The sequence below is a fragment of the Malus sylvestris genome, chromosome 14 (genome assembly GCF_916048215.2).
Source record: "Malus sylvestris chromosome 14, drMalSylv7.2, whole genome shotgun sequence".
Taxonomy (NCBI): domain Eukaryota; kingdom Viridiplantae; phylum Streptophyta; class Magnoliopsida; order Rosales; family Rosaceae; genus Malus; species Malus sylvestris.
In genome coordinates, this window is record NC_062273.1 from 16,556,589 (window position 1) to 16,578,006 (window position 21,418).

The 21,418-nt window shown below is 35.5% G+C and overlaps 1 protein-coding gene and 1 long non-coding RNA gene across 4 annotated transcripts; one reads left to right on the forward strand and one right to left on the reverse strand.

The window, feature by feature from the left end:
- Window positions 1–3,125: 3,125 nt before the first annotated feature.
- LOC126598909 (uncharacterized) lies at window positions 3,126–7,833 on the reverse strand. 2 transcript variants are annotated; one of them, XR_007615011.1, is made up of 4 exons: window positions 6,809–7,833; window positions 4,720–6,315; window positions 3,402–3,580; window positions 3,126–3,313 (listed from the first exon to the last, which is right to left on the reverse strand). It is a non-coding gene; the product is annotated as an uncharacterized LOC126598909 (long non-coding RNA). The 2 variants fall into 2 exon arrangements; XR_007615010.1 differs by having other exon boundaries at window positions 4,720–7,833.
- Window positions 7,834–10,282: 2,449 nt separating this feature from the next.
- Window positions 10,283–12,060, forward strand: LOC126598904 (probable WRKY transcription factor 29). 2 transcript variants are annotated; one of them, XM_050265280.1, is made up of 2 exons: window positions 10,283–10,698; window positions 11,198–12,060. In XM_050265280.1, the coding sequence occupies exons 1-2, from the start codon at window positions 10,367–10,369 to the stop codon at window positions 11,814–11,816; spliced, it is 951 nt and encodes a 316-aa protein (XP_050121237.1). In that variant the 5' UTR covers window positions 10,283–10,366; the 3' UTR covers window positions 11,817–12,060. The 2 variants fall into 2 exon arrangements, with proteins under 2 accessions (XP_050121237.1, XP_050121238.1); XM_050265281.1 differs by having other exon boundaries at window positions 11,201–12,060.
- The last annotated feature ends 9,358 nt before the right edge of the window (window positions 12,061–21,418 follow it).

The window sequence follows — 21,418 nt, forward strand, 5'->3', positions numbered from 1 at the left end:
TTCGGATCCTCCATGGACAGCCCATGGTATTTTGGAATATGGTGGAGCAAACCTGACTTTAACTAGAACTCTTCGGTTTTACCTTGCGCAGCCGTGGGATATTGGATACACAAAGGTGCGGCATTATCTAATCCCGAAGCGGCGAGCTCCTTGAGTGTTCGGTTGTTCATGGCCATGTCTTGCACTACTTCTCCCACTTGTGCCGTGGGTATCTCCTCCTCTTCTGGAACTTGTTCTTCAAGGTTAGGTTCCAGGCTAAGTGGGTTGGACTCTTGTTGGTTCCTTCTTCGTCTCAAAGTTCTCTCAAAATCGTCGTCAAAGTCCAAAATATGCTCACGAACAGGGTGGGAACTTCGAGTCATGCACTAGTACCTTAAAAACAAAGAAACAAAACAGGGTCAGAAACTTCAACAAAATAAATGAATGAAAAGACGCAATCAAAGGGATTAGCAAAGTTGCTAATCCCCGGCAACGGCGCCAAATTTAAACATTGAAAACAAAAGAAAGAAAACACCTAGACGCTCCAATGATCCACTTTGAACAACAAGCATGCCTATGGACTGTCCTCTTTCCTCTTTGCTGCGGCACAAGACTTGGGGACATGTTTTGGGTGATATTTTTATGGAGGAATGGATGTGAGATGGTATGGTAGTGTTTAGGATAGGTGGAGGGTGCGGCAAAGGTAAGGAATTATGGATGTATGGTGATTTGGGAGTGTAGAATGGTGTGGAATGTGGCTGGACGAATTTCTGAGATGAAAGGGGGTATTTTTCATGTCTCTAGTGTTCTTCCCTTCACTCCCTATTTATAGAAGCTCCAAAGCAAAGAATCACTCAAGCGGCTTCAATAAACAATACAAACAAAGACCAAAATGATGCAAAAACAGCTAGTTTACATGCTATTTTATCATTGTGTCTTGCCTTTAACAAAAGGCATTCATTCCTCTCTTGCTAATTCAACTCCTTTGTAGCTGTCCATGTGCCTTCATTCTTCAATTTCTGATGCATTTGCCTTGTATTCCATCCCTTTTCCACATGTACTAGCTGTTAGACAACTTTCACACACATGTTTTGCATCATTTCATCTTGCAAACATCAACTTTTGGCCACTTTACACCTCTACACACATGCTATGCATCATTTCAGCTTGCAATTATGTTTGTAGTTGCTGAAAATGTGAATACAACTTGTAAAGCAATCCAACAAATGGCATCTTTCACTTCTTTTCCTTTCAAATTGTTCCTTAAGTGTATGTATCTGCACACTTCCATACTTCAACTTCATTATTCAGATTTTTGCATGTGTTGAAACCCTTTTTAAAACACCAAAAACATCCATCCCACTTGCTCCATATGCATGCAATCCATTTTGGCCCAAAATTGCTCCAAATTGCACCAAAATGCACTTTCTTTCCAACTTTGCTATTAGGACCTATAAACACACGAAAATAGCTTAAAACACTCTTATAAGCAATAACTAACTAAGTAAATGCAAGAAAACATGTTAACTAAGTCGCATAAATATGCTCCTATCAATCCATAAAAAAATGTTTGCATACAAATACATAAACTCACAATACCTATAAACTACATACAACACAATTTAAATGAATGGAAATTAAATAAGTTCGTTAAGAAAAATTGTATCTCCGAGACAAACGACAATCCCAACGGCTAGAAATTCCAGTAAAGGAAGGCAGCTGTTGCAATTGTTTTGCAGCTTCTACCTTTCTACATTCTGGTTAAGTTCCGTAAAGTGAAAGACTTTGTGCGACGAAAGCATCGTCGCGCAAAACCTTGCGCTTCAACTTTTTGGTGCCATCCAACTATGCTTTGCCGCATTTTTATAACACATTGTGCAACGAACCATAGTTCTTCGACATTACTTTTTTTTTCTTTTTAAACGTTCGTTTTTCGAAAAAAACATTTTATTTTTCCATTCACTCTCCAAATTTGTGCATAATTAATTAATATACATATTTATTAAAATACATTAATTTTATTCATAATAAACATTAAGTACATATTTAATTAAGCTCTTCATACTAAAAAAACTTAAAATTCAGATCTAATTATTAAATAAGCAATAAAATTAAAATAAAAAACCATATTCTACTCATCCATTGGTAGTTCTGGTTTTTGCTATAGTTCTGTTGCGCGTTGCTTCTCAAACTTCTACTCTCGGAAACACGACTTGAACATGTTGTCAATAGCCTTCATCAGATTTGGGTCACTTTTGTCAATGTTCCAATTGGGCTGTCATGCAAAAATCAATAAATTAAAAACTCACTATTATATTATATTTAACAAACATTATTATTTAACTAATAAAATTAACAGATACAGCTAACTCATAAATCATGTGCATCTTTAGCTTTTCGGGGATGGCTCTCCAAGACTCCCAATCTGTAGCACATTTGGTACGCACCAATGCTCATATAAATGTGCGCTTCTGCTCTCTTTATTCTTAACAATTCGTTTCAGAAACGCTTACCAAGTATGTAGATTATAATCAATTTGTTCTTTGATTGTTGGTACTATGGCCAACAGTGGTGCGCATTCGTCAAAGACAACGGATGGCGAAGGTTACGGAAAGGGTTTGCGATGTAAATTTTGCATTTTGTATAAATTTTTTATTTAGCTTCAGTATTATGAAAAAATATTTTATGGATAGACAAGAAGAAATTTTATGCGGAACGGGTCAGACACACTTATGGTCGTAGCCATTACCGAATCACTGTTGACGAAGTAATAGGGATTGTGAAGTCACTTTGTGTGACGAAGACTTTGTCTAGCAAACATCTGCACTAAATAAGGTATTGATTTCTTTGATTTAGATCACCAAATACGTTGATCTAAAACTGAAAGCCATTTGCATGACGAAGGCTTTGTTGCGCAAGGTTTTGCACAGTGACAACCTTTGTCGCACAAAAGTTTTAGCGACGAACATGATCGATTGTAATTATGAAGTTTACATAAACATAGATATCTATGTTTTCGTAAACTTCATAATTACAAACAAATTTTCAGTTATAACATTTATTCTAAAAATAATTAAAACCTTAAATAAATTGATATTATATTCCATTCAATTATTTAAAAAACCAAACAGGAATTAAAGCTTCCAAATACATAACTTATAAAAAAACCATAAATTTAAATATTGTCTTAAAAAACATAAATTTAAAACTACTATTTCGATGGTCCTCCATTCTGCTCAATGTCATAACGCTACCACTTGTAACCTCCCTTCAACGCTGCCTCCATCAACTTCATCAACTCTTTATTCGTATCGTCATCAAGAGTATACTTACACTGTTACACATATATGCAAATAATTAATTCCAACATATAACAAAAAATTTCACAAAATTAATTATTGATCCATCAACACTATACTTACTAATAATTCATCCATCACCGCCTTCTTCACATTTTTGAGCACATATTTCCAAGAACGCCACTCAGCAGTAGGATAATTATTCTGCATGGCTACACCAATCGCATACGTGAACTCCAACATGTTGCCTCAAATCATATGGGTTGGCGGGGACGCTTTGATCCTTGTTTTTATCCTTCATCCTAGCAGGAACAAAATTGTGAAGAATAAGGAGAACATAATTATGAAGAATAAGGAGAGCAAAAACGCATATTTATAGGAAGGTTAGAGCCTTTGCGTGACGTGTTGTGTTCCTTTCAAATGCAAATATAAGGATAATATAATGGCACAAGTAAGGGTGTCGAACCACAAGGATTGATTAGACCTCTACAAATTACTAGCTTTATGTGAACCCTAACTAAGCAATGAAAATGAAAACTGAATTTAGATTTTTGTTTTGAAAGCTAAAGTAACTTAAAATGCAAAACAAGAGAAAGATGAATGATAGATTGATTCAGAAACGATGGGAATGGAACTAGGGATACCGATTTCACCATTACAAGCCAATTCCATGAAAATTAAGTCAAAACGTATTCAACTCTCCAATCTGCAACTAGGTTTCGTTTTACTCATTTATGATCATCCAATTGATGTGTGGTTGTGATCAAGTACTCCTAATTTGCAACCTAGTTGTGATGTTCAACTTAGATTACCAAATAAGAATACATTAAGAACAAGAAAACTTCAAAGAACCAAAGAAATCACATGGCAGGATGTATGCATAGCAGTTTCTTCATTCATTCACATGTTTACCAAGATTAAGCATGATGTGTACTATAACCTTGATCAAATAATTCATAAGCAGCCCTAATGGTGATCAAACATTAAGATTAACAAACAAATTATACTATAAAACCAGTGAATGAAACAAGAACACAGATTGGTAATTTCAATACTTTAACGTAATAACATAGAGTAGGTTTGCAAGGCTACGTCGAAATTTCCATCTATGAACTTAATTACACAACATGATTACAGAATATATAAATTTCAAGAACAACATGAGTGAAATTAAAGTTCATAGAAGAAACCCCTTGAAGAAATTCTGATGTTGAACTTCTCTAAGAACAGCACGGCTGCGTGGTTTCATCGGTGGTAGCAGATGGTGATGAGAAATAGGGTTTTGTTTCTGGAAGAAAGGCTAAAGAAAGAGAAGAAAGAGAGCTCAGGGCGACCCCAAGGGGGAGCTTGTGTAAAAGTGGCTGGAACTCATAGTTTTATAAGATTAAAGAGGCTTTTATAGAATGCGAAGACATCCAGTAATGGAGCATTTATTTCATACGTTTTTTGTTGTTATTGGTCTCTTAAAATGGCCATATTCATCACCATATTCAATTGTACACTTTGAATCTCTCTCTACATCAAAATCTTTATTCAATTCTCCACTTTCAGCACCATTTTGCCTTATTTACCCTCAAATGCCTTTAAAATACAACTAACTGCACATTAACACAAAAGAGAGTAAAATGCAACTAGTTTAACACAAAAATATCACAAAGGGACTAGGAATGGATGGAATAAATGTGTGAAATATATGAGTTATCAAATACCCCCAAACTTGGTTTTTGCTAGTCCTCGAGCAAAACTAAAGCTAAAACAAACAAAACAAAGAAAAATCTAACTAGACCACTTTCGATGGCTAAACGATTGCAATGAGCTTGTGCAACAAGCCTTTAAACCTCTAGGTGTCCCTAGTAGGAGGAGTTGTGTCTCCTTAGGGTTTACAGCGATGATGCCCACAAACATATACAAACTCGACAAATAAATTGGTTAAAGCATACTTGAAACAAACTAATAAGAACCAATGAAAGCTTAGTCATACATTCAAACCAAAAGTCTGCCACTTCAAAGAATCATATCATGTGTGTAGTGTAAAAGTATTGCTCCATGATTCATGACTTCAAAAGCACCATACTTAAAGACTGAAGATAGAATTTGCCTCAACTCTAATTCTCACAGATTGTCACTCAAATTTTCAATCAGATCCTAAGGTGTAGTCTCTCGACAAACATATGTGAGTGAAGTTATGTAAAAAAGAATCAAAATTCTCACATATGAAATATGAATAAAAGCACAATTTCTGAATACATCTCATGAAAGGAATCAAACACTAATAATATGGATAACACACATACTTACCAGCACCCATGAATATATCCCCAAAGATCAGCTAGGTCTTTTACAAGATTGTAATGTAAGGCTTAGGCTATGAAAGAATGGATAGGAAATACTAGAGCTTGGGACATACCAAAGTGTCTTTGTAGTGAAACCAACAAGCTCTCCTCTTGAATTGGTCTTCGTTGTTTGTTCTTGGCATCCAAGACCCATGTGCGATAGTGAAGGATTTGGAAATTGCATATTCTTTATTCTTTTTTTTTTTCCTTTTTTTTTTATATTTCATTTCTCTTTTTATTTTGCAATTCTAGCATGTGTTACCTCGGTACACACCATTTTCTTGATGTAGAGCTTAATCATTATCTTTGTCTTCATCACTTTGGTATTCTCCAAACTATAGGGTATGGCTGTAATGGGCTAAGATGAGTAGAGTTTGGTGTAGGTGATGAAAGAATCAGGTTAAAAGTGTTTGGCTGCAAAAAAGATGAATGGAACACACAAAGGGTTGGGAATAAAGCCATTTGGTGGTTAAAACATGCATAGCTAACATCGTCTCAATGGGTTCATTCATAAGTGATAACAAGCACATGATAACAAGCACATGGTGTAGGTGATGAAATAATCAGGTTAAAAGTGTTTGGCTGCAAAAAAGATGAATGGAACACACAAAGGGTTGGGAATAAAACCATTTGGTGGTTAAAACATGCATAGCCCAACATCGTCTCAATGGGTTCATTCATAAGTGATAACAAGCACATGGTATCTGCAAAAGAGAATAGTTCTTAGCATTCAATCAAACAAAAATAATGAGATCATTTAAAGTGAAATTGAAAGAAAAAGATAGGAGCATAAACACTTTAAACCCTCTCAAAGATGCAAATAGGCTCAAAATAGCTCACTAGGGTAGTCTCCACTATTCTTCTTCTATAATTTGAGCATGGTACTTTTACCATCTTAATATCAACAGGAACAACTTTGTAAAAGAAAATAAGATACGAAACTTTTTCATGACAACACTGCAGTTTTGTTGTAAACATAGCCCTCATATACATTCACATTAGTTAGCAAAAGCAAACTTAACCAACACTAAAAACAAACGAAAATTTTCAATCCCACACCCCCCAAACCTAAACTAAGCATTGACCTTGATGCATAAAAAAAATGAATGGAATGCAGCAATGCATGAAGGCAGAGTAAGCATGGAATGTAATAAAACAAAAACTAAAAGACACAAAATAAAAGGAAAGAACACAAACCCAGCTAGGTTGCCTCCTAGAAAGTGCTTTATTTAATGTCTAGGCAAGACATGGTACCATGATAGATGAACACCTAGGGTGGCAAGAAGTCAAGGTACCTCCGAACCTTGGTCGAAAGAAGTGGTTTCTTTCGAGGGACTTTGAATATAGTGTGTTGAATTTCCACAAGAACTTGATTGTGATCATGTTTTCGTCTCTCCTTGCGAAGAAGCATATCCTCGAAAATTGTTAAAGATGTGGCTTGAGCAATGATTTCAACGGATGAATGAAATTTGTTCAAGGTAGCAATCTCATCGTCTAGCTCCAAATCTTCTTTCTTATGGTGAATGGGTAGCAATGATTTGTCATCCAACTTCAATATGTTTTTCTCTTCATATGGCAGCAAATCATCTCCAAAAGACTCCAAAGATGGCATCTAAAAAGATGTAAAACAACATGGAGAATCCGGCACATATTTTGAAAAACATTCAATTAAATTAGAGGATAGAGGAAGAGTTTCAAACACTATGTTCGACACAGTTTCACCAAGCACATCTATGGGTGACTCATCATGCTTTTGTTTGACAAATCTCCCTGGAAAAGGAATTGGTGGAACATATGGCTTGGGAGGAATGTAAGGCTCTTCATCTTTACAAGGCTCAGGAACCTCATGACAATATGCATAGCAAACTTCCTTTGGTTGTTCCTCCTTCTCTTCTTGATCATCACCACCGGATTGAAGTTCATTTATAGCTTGGACAATCTGACCCACTTGAATTTCCAAATTAGTTAGTGCTAAAGAATGGTTTTGAATAATGCTACTCGTTGATTGTTGAAATTACAAATTGTTTTGAGCAAGTAGCTTCAAAGTGCCATCCAATATAGTGTTAAAGGATTCTTGTTGTGGTGGAGGTGCAAATGCTTGATTTGGGGCTTGTATGTTGTTCCAAGAGTCATGATGAGAGTTTCTCCAAGCAGGGCTGTATGTATTTGGCATTGGTTGCAGTGGCCTTGGTTAGAGAAACACATGCGGTGTGAGTGCTCTCGAACAAATGTAGGAAACTCATCTTTCCTTGGGCAGAATTGAAGAAGATGGTCAGTTTTAGAAAATAACGGACATTTGCCGTACATCTCTCTATACCACCTGAAATCAAACAACCTAAAATGTAAATTAAAAATCTAAACTAAGAAAAGAAAAACAGATAGGGTTTATAAAACAAGCAATTATAGGGGAATGAAATCAGTCCCCAGAAATGGCGTCAAAATTTTGTTGTGTTCATTTCAAGTGTAAATATAAGGATAGTATAATGGTACAAGTAAGGGTGTCAAACCACAGGGACTGATTAGACCTCTACAAATTACTAGCTTTATGTAAACCCTAACTAAGCAATGAAAATGAAAACTGAATTTAGATTTTGGTTTTGAAAGCTAAAGTAATTTAAAATGAAAAACAAGATAAAAATGAACGATAGATTGATTCATAAATGATGGGAACGGAACTAGGGATATCGATTTCACCATTACAAGCCAATTCCATAAAAATTAAGTTAAAACGCATTCAACTCTCCAATCTGCAACTAGGGTTCGTTTTACTCATTTATGATCATTCATTTGATGTGTGGTTGTGATCAAGTACTCATAATCTGCAACCTAATAAGAATCCATTAAGAACAAGAAAACTTCAAAGAACCAAAGAAATCACATGGCAGGATGTATGCACAACAGTTTCTTCATTCATTCACATGTCTACCAAGATTAAGCATGATGTGTACTATAAGCAACCCTAATGGTGATCAAACATTAAGATTAACAAACAAATTATACTATAAAACTAGTGAATGAAACAAGAACACAGATTGGTAATTTCAATACTTTAACTTAATAACATAGAATAGGTTTGCAAGGCTACATCGAAATTCCCAGCTATGAACTTAATTACACAACATGATTATAGAATATATAAATTTCAAGAACAACATGAGTGAAATTAAAGTTCATAGAAGAAATAGGGTTTTGTTTTTGGAAGAAAGAGAAGAGAGAGAGCTCTGGGCGACCCCAAGGAGGAGCATGTGTAAAAGTGGCTAGAACTCTCAGTTTTATAAGATTAAAGAGGCTGTTATAGAATGCCAAGACATCCCAGTAATGGAGCATTTATTTCAGGTGTTTTTTACTGTTATTGGTTTCTTAAAAGGGCCATATTCATCACCATATTCAATTGTACACTTTGAATCTCTCTCTACATTAGAATCCTTATTCAATTCTCCACTTTCAGCATCATTTTACCTTATTTACCCTTAAATGGCTCTAAAATACAATTAACTGCATATTAACACAAAAGAGAGTAAAACGCAACTAGTTTAACTAAAAAATATCACAAAGATACTAGGAATAGATGGAATAAATGCATGAAATATATGAATTATCATGAAAACTGACTGTAACTTGTGCAATGAAGCCTTTGTCGCACAAGTGTTCCTCTGATTCCCATGCGTTGAATGCTTTGCCCCAAAAATTGAACAAACTTTGCGCGACGAAGACTTTGTTGCGCAAAGGTTCTGTGGGAAAATCTTCGTCGCGCATTTGTTTTTGCTCCAACAAAAAAAATCACTTGCAGTTTTCTTTTTGGCTTTGCATGACGAACATATTTTTTTGGTCGTGCAAACATTGTTGCTCGACGAGTTCTCCGTCGCACAAAGTTGACCAACCTTGCGCGACGAAGATTTTTTTTTTCGTTGCCCAAAATGTCTTTGAGTGACAGATTTTACTTTGTCGCACAAAATTCTGTTGCGCAAATAGTTTTTCTACTAGTGATACCATATGGTATACAATGTTAGAATCATGGGAAAGATTTTTTTACATACTCTTTCGGGCTCACTACATAATGTATTTCAAAACTCGAACCGTCTGTATTATATGCACATAGTATTAAATGGATATGACACAAGGTTCGCAAACAAACTTATTAAGAACTTCACTCAATGTCACCGGAAAAACCAAAAGAATTTCACTCAATTATGAGAGGTGCATTGGCAGCAACTTGCACATAAAGAAAAACTTAATTTTCGTATGTGTTGAAAATTCCCAATTTATAACAGGCAAGTTAACAAAATTTTATGCCAATTTGTCAGCCTTCGCGGCCGACAGACGAAAGAGTGACGAGCTTGTAGATATCCCAAAAAAAAATCCAAATTATTGCTCCTGAAAATATGAGATGATAACTACTGAACGCAGTCGCACATACGCCCCACACAGAACGTACGTATTCGCTCAGTTTTGACATCTATAATTTCTTAGTTCCTTATTGGCTGCTGGTGATGCCAAAAGCCAAAGGTGCCCAGTTGTCAAATGGTTAAATAGCGTGCACAAATTGTTTTTTGACTTTGTCCAAAAGTCAACCCAGTGAGAAAGCACTCTGGGTTTCAGACAATCTGAGTCTCCTCCTTAATATATAGGAGCAGGCCTTGCAGATTTCTTCTCATCATATTTCTTTACAAACCAAAGTCAGCTGCCTAGCTAATACAAACCTCTCTCTCTCTCTCTCTCTCTCTCTCTCTCTCTCTCTCTCCGAGAATTGTATGCATGGAGAACTGGGATTTGCAAGCTGTGGTAAGAGGGTGCAATACCGATATTGATGAAGTCATGGAGGACTCCCAAATACCATATTTCTTTGCTCCTTTAAGCCTTCAGGAAGACGACGAGCTTTTTCAAGCTTATTTTCCTCAGGCCTTTGAAGCCACAACAACTTTAGCTGAATTGGAGGAGCTTTACAAGCCTTTTTACCCAGTTAATCAAATTACATCCCCACCAACTATTCTTGCCTCCTCCATATCTGTTCCCCAAGAAGTCATCACAGAAGCACCCAAGCTGATAAAAAACATGAAGGAATCAGCACCTATTTGTAAAAGAATAAGGTTGGTTATTTATCTAATTTCCCCTTCTCATAATTAGAATGTATCTAACCCTATTTTGGTTTGGTATGGTATGCAATGAACTTTATTATAACCATGAAATCGAGTCTGATCATCAGATTATATAAGTTCATAACCCTAGCCCATTCCTATATTTTCAGAACAAATCTACTAATAATTCTTTGATTCTAGTTATTAAGAGGGATCTTGAATTAAGAAATGTATTGTAAAAGCTAAAAAAGGGTATCCTAAGCAATTTCAGTAATCGTATATAGTAGATACTATCACACAAACAATCATAGTGTTGACAATTGGTTAAAGAAATTAATTAACTTGCAAGTATCAGTATCTTACTTGTTAGAAATAAATGAGGTTAAAAAGTGTTTTTTATTTTTTTTTATGTTTTATTATTTTTTTTTATTTTGACTTAATGATTCTGGATTTATAAGTTTTCCAAATGTTTAATTTTTTTTTAATTTTGTTCTTTAAATGTTAATTTCAGCAGGAAGAATCAGAACAAAAGGGTTGTGAAAGAGGTTAAAGCAGAAGATCTCTTTTCGGATGTGTGGGCGTGGCGTAAGTATGGGCAAAAACCCATCAAGGGATCGCCACATCCGAGGAGCTATTACAGATGCAGCAGCTCAAAAGGATGTTCAGCAAGAAAACAAGTAGAAAGGAGCTGTTCCAATCCTGAAACGTTCATCATAACCTACACTGCAGAACACAACCATGTTCATCCAACTCGTCGAAACTCTCTTGCTGGCAGCACCAGAAGCAAGTTCCCTTCATCTAGAAACAAGGACAAATGTAGTAGTTCTTCGAATTCTCCAGCTACGCCTAATCTTGCCGCATCCATTGAAGATAACCGTGAGTTTGTGGAAAGCGCGGATATTAATATCGTAAAAGAGGAAGCGAAATTGTTGGAAGAGGGTGAAATTAGTAATGAAAATGTCGTGTTGGGTACTATGGTGAGTGATGAAATGTTCCAAAGCTTAGAGGATTTGGATAGAAAGTTGGAACCAGTCATGGAAGGTTTGTTTTCGGATCAATTTTTGGACAATTTTTCAAGTCCTTGGTTCAATATTAATGGCCACTCTAGTACTGTAACCGGTGCTTGCTGATTCACCAGAAGCCATGCATTAGAGAAAGCAACATTTGGTTGGTTTATATCAAATTTGTATCATCACTATATTTTCCTAGCCCATGCAAGTTTTCTTTTATTTAGGTCTAGCTTTTTACAGATGGAAGATGCGAGTAGCAAGTCAACAAAGTTGATGGACATGAAATTGTAACTAATCTCAATAATTAAGACTATTATGTATACGGACATGGATTAGAATGGTATCATCTCTTATTTTCAAATAATTGGTGAGCTTATATGCACCATCAACTTGGATTTTATTTTATTTGGAGGAATTTCTGATATTCTGCTGGTGGGACACTACTTGATCCATATGTAGTTATCTTGGGAATTATTTTTGGCATTCTAAAAATCTCAATTTGCACTCCTCACAACTGCATTTTTATTTCTAAATATAAGATGTTTGAATTGCACAATAAGAAATTTGGAGTATTAATAACAATTCCCATTATATTTGCTACATTGGGGACTTTGGTTGCGTCTAATAAAATGCAGGAGGAAAGAGACTTTACTCGAAAAACAAAATGGGGTGGGGGGGGGGGGGAGTAGACCTGATAATTTCTTACACAATTCATTAACACGACATGTAAACAACACGAAAATAACAGGTTTTGGATCGATACGATAACTAATCAAGTCGTTATCGGGTCACACGATAAAAATCCGTTAATTATGGGTCCTTAACAAGTTTATACGAGAGTGATACGTGGCTAACCCCATTTTGACACGTTAACAAAAACTTTGTTTTGATTATTTTAATATTTTAAACTACTTAAAAAAACTTACTATAAAATACAATAGCCATAGTTTGTGTATATATTTTATATTAAAATATGTATTATTGTATTATTATTCTATACAAATTTAAAATTTTAAGTTTTATTTATTTTTATAGTATACTATAGGCAAAGAGTGAGATTAAAAAAATTATGAAACACATTAAAAATAAAAATATCAAGTAATTTAAAAATACCAAACACATTAAAAATGTCACATCCCGGGCTCGACTCTGCCGTAGCACGATATTGTCCGCTTTGGGCCTCGACTATGCCCTCACGGTTTTGTTTCTAGGAACTCACACGAGAACTTCCCTGTGGAGCTCCCAAAAGGCCTCGTGCTAGGTAGAGATGAGAATATACATATAAGGTTTACATAATCCACTCCCTTGGCCGATGTGGGATGTTACAAAAAAAAATATAATAATTTATTTGTAAGTGTGCAAAATGTAAAACAAAATGTAAATGCTAGTGATCGAATCCATTACTCTTTAAGGATGGATACATCGTAGTTTGACTTTTTAAAACCATACAAACCTTCATGAATAGTATTTTTAAGGGAGTTCAAAATAAACCAATATAAACCAATATCATTTCCCTTGGTGATTGATGAAATTGAAGGATTTTATTGTAAAAAAAGGTGCAAGGTTTCCTCAACCGTGAAATGCAACTTCTTTCATTTTGCATATCCTTGAACATTTAGTATTTTGTGGTAATGTACTAATGTTTTTTCATTACTCTTATTTTGGGGTATGTAATACTTAAAAGACAAATGTTGTTTTTATGTTTTGAAGTAATATTTATGTGACAATATGATATACATATATAAATTTAGTATTATGTTTTCAACTTTTTTGGGGTCAAATTATGTTTTTCATTTTCATTATTTATTGATTTAAAATATATTTTTTTTAACGGATAACGGGTCGGGTCATATTATTTGATAATATTAACAGGTCAATTTCTGGTCGGATTATATTACCTGTTTACTTTAACGGGTGTTATACGACATGACCCGTTAAGATATAGGATATATTACGAAAACAACACGAACACAGAAAACACGACACGAATACCAGATCTAGGAGGGAGCTCATTTTAAGTGTGAACAGTGCACGTCTTTCAAGAACTTTGGAGTAGCAAAACTATAAGCAAGTCATTAAGAAATCTATTCCCACTCCTTTTTCACCACATTGAACAACAGTTTTAGGCTTATACTAAAAATTATGCCCGTGCGTTGATGCAGGATCGTTGCTACATGATAGAAAATTATACAAAAGATTATGTTTAAAATATATAAAAGATGGTGTTACAAAAGATAAACTGAATGTAAATGTTGTTTTTAAACTCGAATTGAACGCGTAAAATTACACTCTTAACATGTTTCGGAAATTTTATTTCATCAAGTGATTTCAAAATTCAAAAAATTGAACAAATCAGAAGACAGAAGAAATATGAAAAATTACATTTAGAAGAAGTGGTAAACAAATTTACGTTTTTGGGTGTTTGCTGGCTCTCTGTTTTCCTCACCTGCAATTAAGAGTCTAGACCCCCTAATTGATCAGTAAACAAATAAACATAGTGAAAAACCCAAAATTACCCAATTGGAATAATGACAACAATTGGACGAAACAGAAGAAACCATAGAGATTCAATAGTTCAGAGTCCACAACCTGAAACTTTTACTTAGTTCATACAGCTAAAGGAGCAATCCAATTACTAAATTGTAAAGAAAAATCTTCATAAAAAGTATCTAATTTTACAAAAAAAAAATATCTAATAGCACATCAAATAGTAAACTTGGAATTATCTACCAGATTCTGCAAGACATCGTTCAAGATGGATGTGTAAACAATATGGAATCAAATCTCCACCTAAATGGGTTGTTGGAGAACCTGCAATCCTTGAAAATTGTTGTAATTCAAATCCAAGTAGTTAAGATGCTTCAAATGGAGCAAAAAAGGATTTATCTTACCACCCACCCAAGTATTACTGTTGTAGAAATCCCAATCAGAGAGGTGGAAATCCTGCTGAAAATTGGGATTAGTGAGGCGAAGTTGAAGGATCTTGATATGTTAAACAACAATTTAAATGAAGATATATCTGATATGTTTGAGAATTTGTCTGTTTGTAGTTCGGAGAGAATAGATCATTGTCATTGGGGTTTAATAATCTTTTAGGCCATTTTATAGATGATCATGTTAGAAAGTTTAGAAATTTAAACCACCTTTATCTTTCTTGAAGTTCAATATCAGGTCTCATCCCAGTTTAACAGGACTCTTCCAAAAAGTATTGGTCAACTTAAATTGCTGATTAAATTAGATATATCTCATAATTCAATGAAAGATAATTAAGTTTGATCTAATCTTTTTTTATGTGATATATATGTATTATCCTTATCGATATTGTAGACCTATGAACCATAGCTTTGCAGGATACATTTTTCAGACATTGTAGACTTATGAACCATACCTTTGCAAGATGCATTTTTAGAAGACAAGCCTATGCATATGAATGTAAATTGTTAAATACATTTTTCCACCAGTGTCTTGGGTGGCGTGTGATTCACTGAGATCTCTAGAACTGATAGAGGCTTGGGTGGCGTGTGATTCACTTTTCCATTGATAGAGTATCATAAACCACAATTTGATTCCAATTAACGAAGAAGGAAAAACAATCAATAACGGGTATTGTACCTGTAATCAGGAACAAAATGCCGATATTATCGGCGATATTTCACCGATATTATCGGTTTTTCACGGTACTGATATTTTAATAGGTATCCAACGGGTTTTCGTTAAAATATCGCGATATTATCGATAATATCGATAATATCGCGATATTTCCGAAACTATCGCAATATTTTGGAACTATGCTACTCGGAGAAGAACCGGAGAAGAACGCCGGAGCTTCTACAGTTTCGGCCGACTGTAAAAGAGCACCCTAGACATCGATCTAGGTATCAAAATGAAATAGAAGACGAGATGAATGTTTTTATAAATTCCGTTTGCCGTGAAACGGTTGGAGGTGTTCGGAAAGTTCGTCGACACCCACGGCCTAGCTGGAGATGGGTGTGCCTATTCCCGAGCCGATTTCGTCCCAAAAACCTCGCAAAAACACGATTTTGAACTTAAATTTCACATATAAGCTTCAATCTAGAATAGAAAGAGGCAAACCTGAAGCTTACCTAACGGGAGAAATTCAAGAACCTTGCCGAAGTTCCTGCGTTCGCCGAGTTGCAGAGATGAGAAGGAGAGGGAGAAAGACGAGGTTGCTGATGATGATGGGTGTCTTCCTGAAGCAGGTGTGATAATGTGCGTGTGTGTATGTGGGTCTCGGACCCTCGGTGCAGAGAGAAAGGAGAGAGACGGCGTCGACGAGGGAGGAACAGAAGGCGATATGGGAGAAAGATCGAGAGACCTTGGGTCTCTGTGCATGTGTGTGGGAGAAGGATCAAGAGACCTTGGGTCTCTATGCATGTGTGTGGGAGATCTGTGTGTGTGTGTGGGAGAATGGAGAAGGGGGAGAAGGGAGATCAGAGAAGAGAGAAGGATCGAGAGAGAGACTGTGTGCGTGTGTTGTGTTGTGTTGTGTGCGTGTGTTGTGTTGTGTGCGTGTGTGGTGGCGTGTCGGTGTGTGTGTGTGGTTGGATCATCTGACTCACACTCACCTGACAACTTTTACAATCACTTTTTACAATTTCAGACCATGGACAAAAATAATAGTGCTTTCATAATGAAACCGTGTGCCACTGTGAGTCTGTGATATTCTTTCACATTCAAAACCGTGTGCCACTGTGAGTCTGTGATATTCTTTCACATTCTCAGAGGTGGAGTATCAGAGCCATTCAGAGCATTTTCGTTTCTTCTTCTTCCCTTACCCCTTTCAAAGCCATTCCAGATCCATTCCTGAGCTTGAACACAAAGATTCTATATTTAAAGTAAGTTTACAAACTTATATTTATATTATTGTAATTTATACAACAACAAAAAAATTTGTGTAGACTTGTATGTTAATTTTTTTAAGTAATTAATACTTGCATGTTAATTTTTGTAAGTAATTAAGTAATGTTAACAATTACATATTAATTTTTTTAAGTAATTAAGTAATGTTGTATAATTATTCCCTAGGATAATTTTAATATGTTTAATGTTATTTATTATTTTATTAATATTAGGTTTGATTATCAAATTGGATTATTATTCATTAATATTAGGTTTTTTTTATTATCAAATTGGATTATTATTCATTAAATTGGATTATTATCAAACTGGATTATTCATTAAATTGGATTATTATTAAATTGGATTATTATCAAATTGGATTATTATTCATTAATATTAGGTTTTATTATTCCATATTATTTTTATAATTACTTAAATTTTTACAATCATTTTCTTTACTTCGTATTTAATTCTTTTGTAGAATAACTTTATTATTTAGGTTCTCTTATATAACCGTCATCACTACTATATTTTTTGGCCAAAAAATAATTGTCTAATTTTCATGAAAAATAAATATAGGTACGTTTAAGATGTCCAGTGGAGTTACTAAACGTGATCCAGCTTGGGAACATGGAGACCCAATAGACGGAAACAAACATGGCACAATTTGCAAATATTGTGGTTGGGTAATGAAGAGTGGCGGAGTGACACGACTTAAGTACCATCTTAGTGGATTAGATCCAGCAAAAAATGTCCAACGATGTGATAATGTCCCCCCCAGAAGTGAAGGCATTCATCAGCACATTATTAAAAAATAAAAAACAACAAAAGGAAAAGATAACACATGGAATGGAAAATATTCGAGTTGGGCTACGAGGAGAAGTCTATGGCCAAGCGGTTCACAGTAATGATGATGACGATGAGGACGACTGTGATGATGACATGGGACCTGAAGAACGACACAGTTTGAAACAAGCATTACGTGCCTCCAAACAGTCAGCATGGGAAAGAGAACACCTTCATAAAATTCCTAATAGAGCACAAGGTTCCGGGACAAGTGGTGGTGCACAAATGAGACTGGGAGGCAGTCTTAGAGAATCACAACCAACACCACCAATAGCCCTAAGTTTATATAAGTCATCCAAAACACGTCAAAAGAGTGTTTGGAGTTTTTTCAGTGGAGGTAATGTGAAGGAGGGAATGAGGCGTCTAATTAGCAAGTTCTTTATCTATGAAAATGTCCTTGCTGAGAAAGCATCATCACATCATTTAAAAAATATGGTAGTGGGATGTCAACAGGCCGGTGTTGGAGTACAACCTCCCACTCCCTATGAGATAAGAAACAAATATTTGGATATGGAGTATAAAGACATTGGCGAGTATGTTAACAAGTTAAGGTCAAAGTGGGAAACTAATGGTTGCACAATCATGTGTGATGGATGGACTGGCCCGACCAGATTGTCTATCATAAACTTCATGGTATACTCCAAGGGAAAGACATTTTTTTTGAAGTCTGTTGATGCTTCAGACCATATAAAGAACTACAAGTATATTTACAAATTATTGAGGGCTGTAATCATGGAGGTGGGAGAGCATAATGTTGTCCAAGTCGTGACCGACAACGGTTCTGCATTTGTCAAAGCTGGAAAAACGTTAATGAAGCATCATAATGTGTTTTGGACATCATGTGCAGCACATTGTATTGATCTTATGTTTGAGGCAATGGGGAAGAGAGACAATGTTGCTATTGTGGTAAAAAGAGCTAGAATGATCACAAATTATATTTACAATCACGGTTGGTTGTTGGCAAAGATGCGTGAATTTTGCAAAGGAGACATTATTCGTCCAGCTACCACTCGATTCGCCACCAGCTATATTGCATTAGACAGCCTACTTAAGAAGAAAGCAGGGTTGAAGCAACTATTCACCAGTGACGATTGGGCCAACCATAATTTGAGCCGCTCAAATGCAGGTCGTATGGTGGAAAGTATAGTGCTTGATCATTCTTTTTGGACACAATCAGAACATGTGTGCCAAGTGTTTGAACCTCTTTACAAAGTTTTACGGATCGTTGACACATAAGTGTATCCTACTATGGGGGCAATATATGAGTTGATGCGTGTAGTGAAGGATGAATTGGAAAGAAAACATGGTGCAAGGTGGGTCATAAAGATAATTGAAGACCGATGGTATAAAACATTATACCATGATTTGCATGCAGTAGGTATAAATTATGTCATAATTTGCAATTCATTTCTTTAGTTGCATAAGTATTATTTCTCTTATTAGAGTATATGTTTCTTTGAACAACATATTATTTGAATCCTCGATACCAATACAGACCCGGTGTTGGAGATGATGGTACCCTTACACGTGCTGTACATAATGTATACTCTAAATTAGACCCTGCATCACCAGCAGTTGGCCAATTTGGAAATGAGGTACACAATTACTTAAATTATAATAATTACTTTGTTGGATTAAACTAACACGATTTATTGAATTCAGCTAACATGGTTTAAAGATGTAAGAAGAACTTTTGGAGAACCAACATCAGTTGTTGCTCGAACAAAAATGTCTCCTAGTGAGTGTAAACATATTTCACGATAAGTTTATAATAGAATTTGTTGGAGTTATTAGGCTTATCAACATTGTTTTTCATTTTAGCTGAATGGTGGATCATGTATGGAACCGATGCACCAATTGTGAGAAAGTTAGCAATCAAAGTATTATCACAAACAGCTTCCTTATCTGCTTGTGAAAGAAATTGGAGCACATTTGCACTCATACACACAAAGCAAAGAAATAGGTTGGCTCATAGTCGGTTGGAAAAATTAGTTTATTGCTACTACAACATGAAGCTTCAAATTCGAGATAAGGAAGCAGAAATAGATCATGTCGACCATGGAGACCCACTAGATGTGTTTGATATTGTTGCTGAAGATGATGATGATACAGAGGGTAACCAACTTTATCAATGGATTAGACCTCTTTATTTAGATGATGATGAAGGTAACCCAGCTCCCAAAGTTGCTGAAGAAGCACATAATGAAGGGATAAATGTAGAAAGAGTATTAGCAGAGGAGGTGGGATCTAGCAGCGCTGACTCTTTGGAAGAACTTTTGCGCCCAAGACCAAGAAACACTGGAATTCCACTTTCTTCCAATCCTACACAACCACAACATCGTGTTGATACTAATGATAACTTTAGTACAAGATCATGAGGAGACTCACCTACCATCGGAGGTGGGAATGATGAAGGATATAGTGGAGCTGTAGGTAGTTGTGGTGGATATGGAAACTATGTTGGACCACCTCCCGGATTTATGAGCCCCTTCACTGGTGAGGCAAACTTCACGCATGCAACACAGGATGAGGACCATGGCAGTAGGCGGGCAGGACCAGGAATTGGTGCCATAAGGAAGGACTATACTCGTAGAGAAAGAGGCAATGAGATTTTGTTAAGTCAAGAAGATGACTCGTTATCTATAACTTCGGACTTTGTTGGAGTGGGAAGTAGTAACTATGGTTATACTCATAACCAACCATTTCCCTACCCTTCATATCCCATTCCTGTTGGGATGGAATCGAGCGACTCATGGAAACAATCAGAGACTCAATCTTCAAATGATTTTGCTTATGGACAAGGTCAACCAATCTCGGATCCATATGGGTGGCATGTTAACAATTACATGCAAAACTATTTTGGGGATTTATCATTTGATAACTACTCTTCACAATACACTCGCTCTACACATAAAGATGATGAAGATAGTGAAAAATTTGAACCTCATAGGAACTCTATGTGGTACTAAGTCACTCATGTATCTTACCATGCAATGTATAAAGTGTAAAATATTGTACTAATTCATTATATATAAATGATTATGGTGTGTTTAAACTTCTTTCATTAATTACTATATATTTTCTACACTCACAATGTTTGCCAGCTAGCTATGTAATCAACTTGATAATGTTAAATCCATCATGCAATGCATTTCCTTCCAATTTTTTTTTGATAAACTAATAGATAATTGACTAAATAAACATCCTGCAAAGTTTCAATAAAAATTTCCAAGTTTTTCTTACAATTTCCGTGGTTTCCATATTATTTTTATCGATATCGATATTATCCTGATATTTCCGTGTTTTCGGACTGCCGATATTTCCGATATCATCGATATTTAATACCTTGCCTGTAATAGAATGACTTCTGCTGAGAGGGTGGTTGCCTTGATTTGAAGTGCCTGCACCTTCCTCTCCAACTTATTCGTACACCTCACTTTCCTCTTCTTCTACCTTGCAGCCGGTTGCCTATTAACTAAAACCCTACAAAATAAAACAAAAAAAATTAAGAAACATCAATTTTTCATTCAATCAAATAAGGCTTATTATACAAAATAGTCTCTGAGATTTGCATGATCAATAGAAATGGTCCATGAGATTGAAAATCAATAGAAATGGTTCCTGAGATTTTCACCATCTATAATTTTGGTCCTTCCGTTAAAAACGTTTCGGGCAATTTTCAAATCTTCGTAACTTAATCGATTCTTAACCAAATTCGACCCATAATATATCAAAATGAAGATAAGAAAGTGTAGAACAAGATTATACCTATTTGGAAGTCCAATGATTGCCGGAGATGGTCGGAAAACAGCCTGAAAGGTGACTGGTCCGAGGAAAAACTGGAAAACTAGCCGGAAATTGGGTAAACTTTAAACATTCATAACTTCTTCAATACTAAAAGAAATCAAGTGATTGAAAAATGAAAATCATACTACTCGATGAGGAGAAAAGAATTCCATATTTATTGAATACTAACTCGCCGTGGTTTGGCCAGAAAACTGCTCGAAAGTGGCTAA

What these genes read in the sequence shown, in the direction of transcription:
- LOC126598904 (XM_050265280.1), top strand. Translation starts at nt 10,367, where the DNA reads ATGGAGAACTGGGATTTGCAAGCTGTGGTAAGAGGGTGCAATACCGAT. An exon ending in CCTATTTGTAAAAGAATAAG is followed by an intron (nt 10,699 to 11,197) that starts GTTGGTTATTTA and finishes TGTTAATTTCAG; the next exon opens with CAGGAAGAATCAGAACAAAA.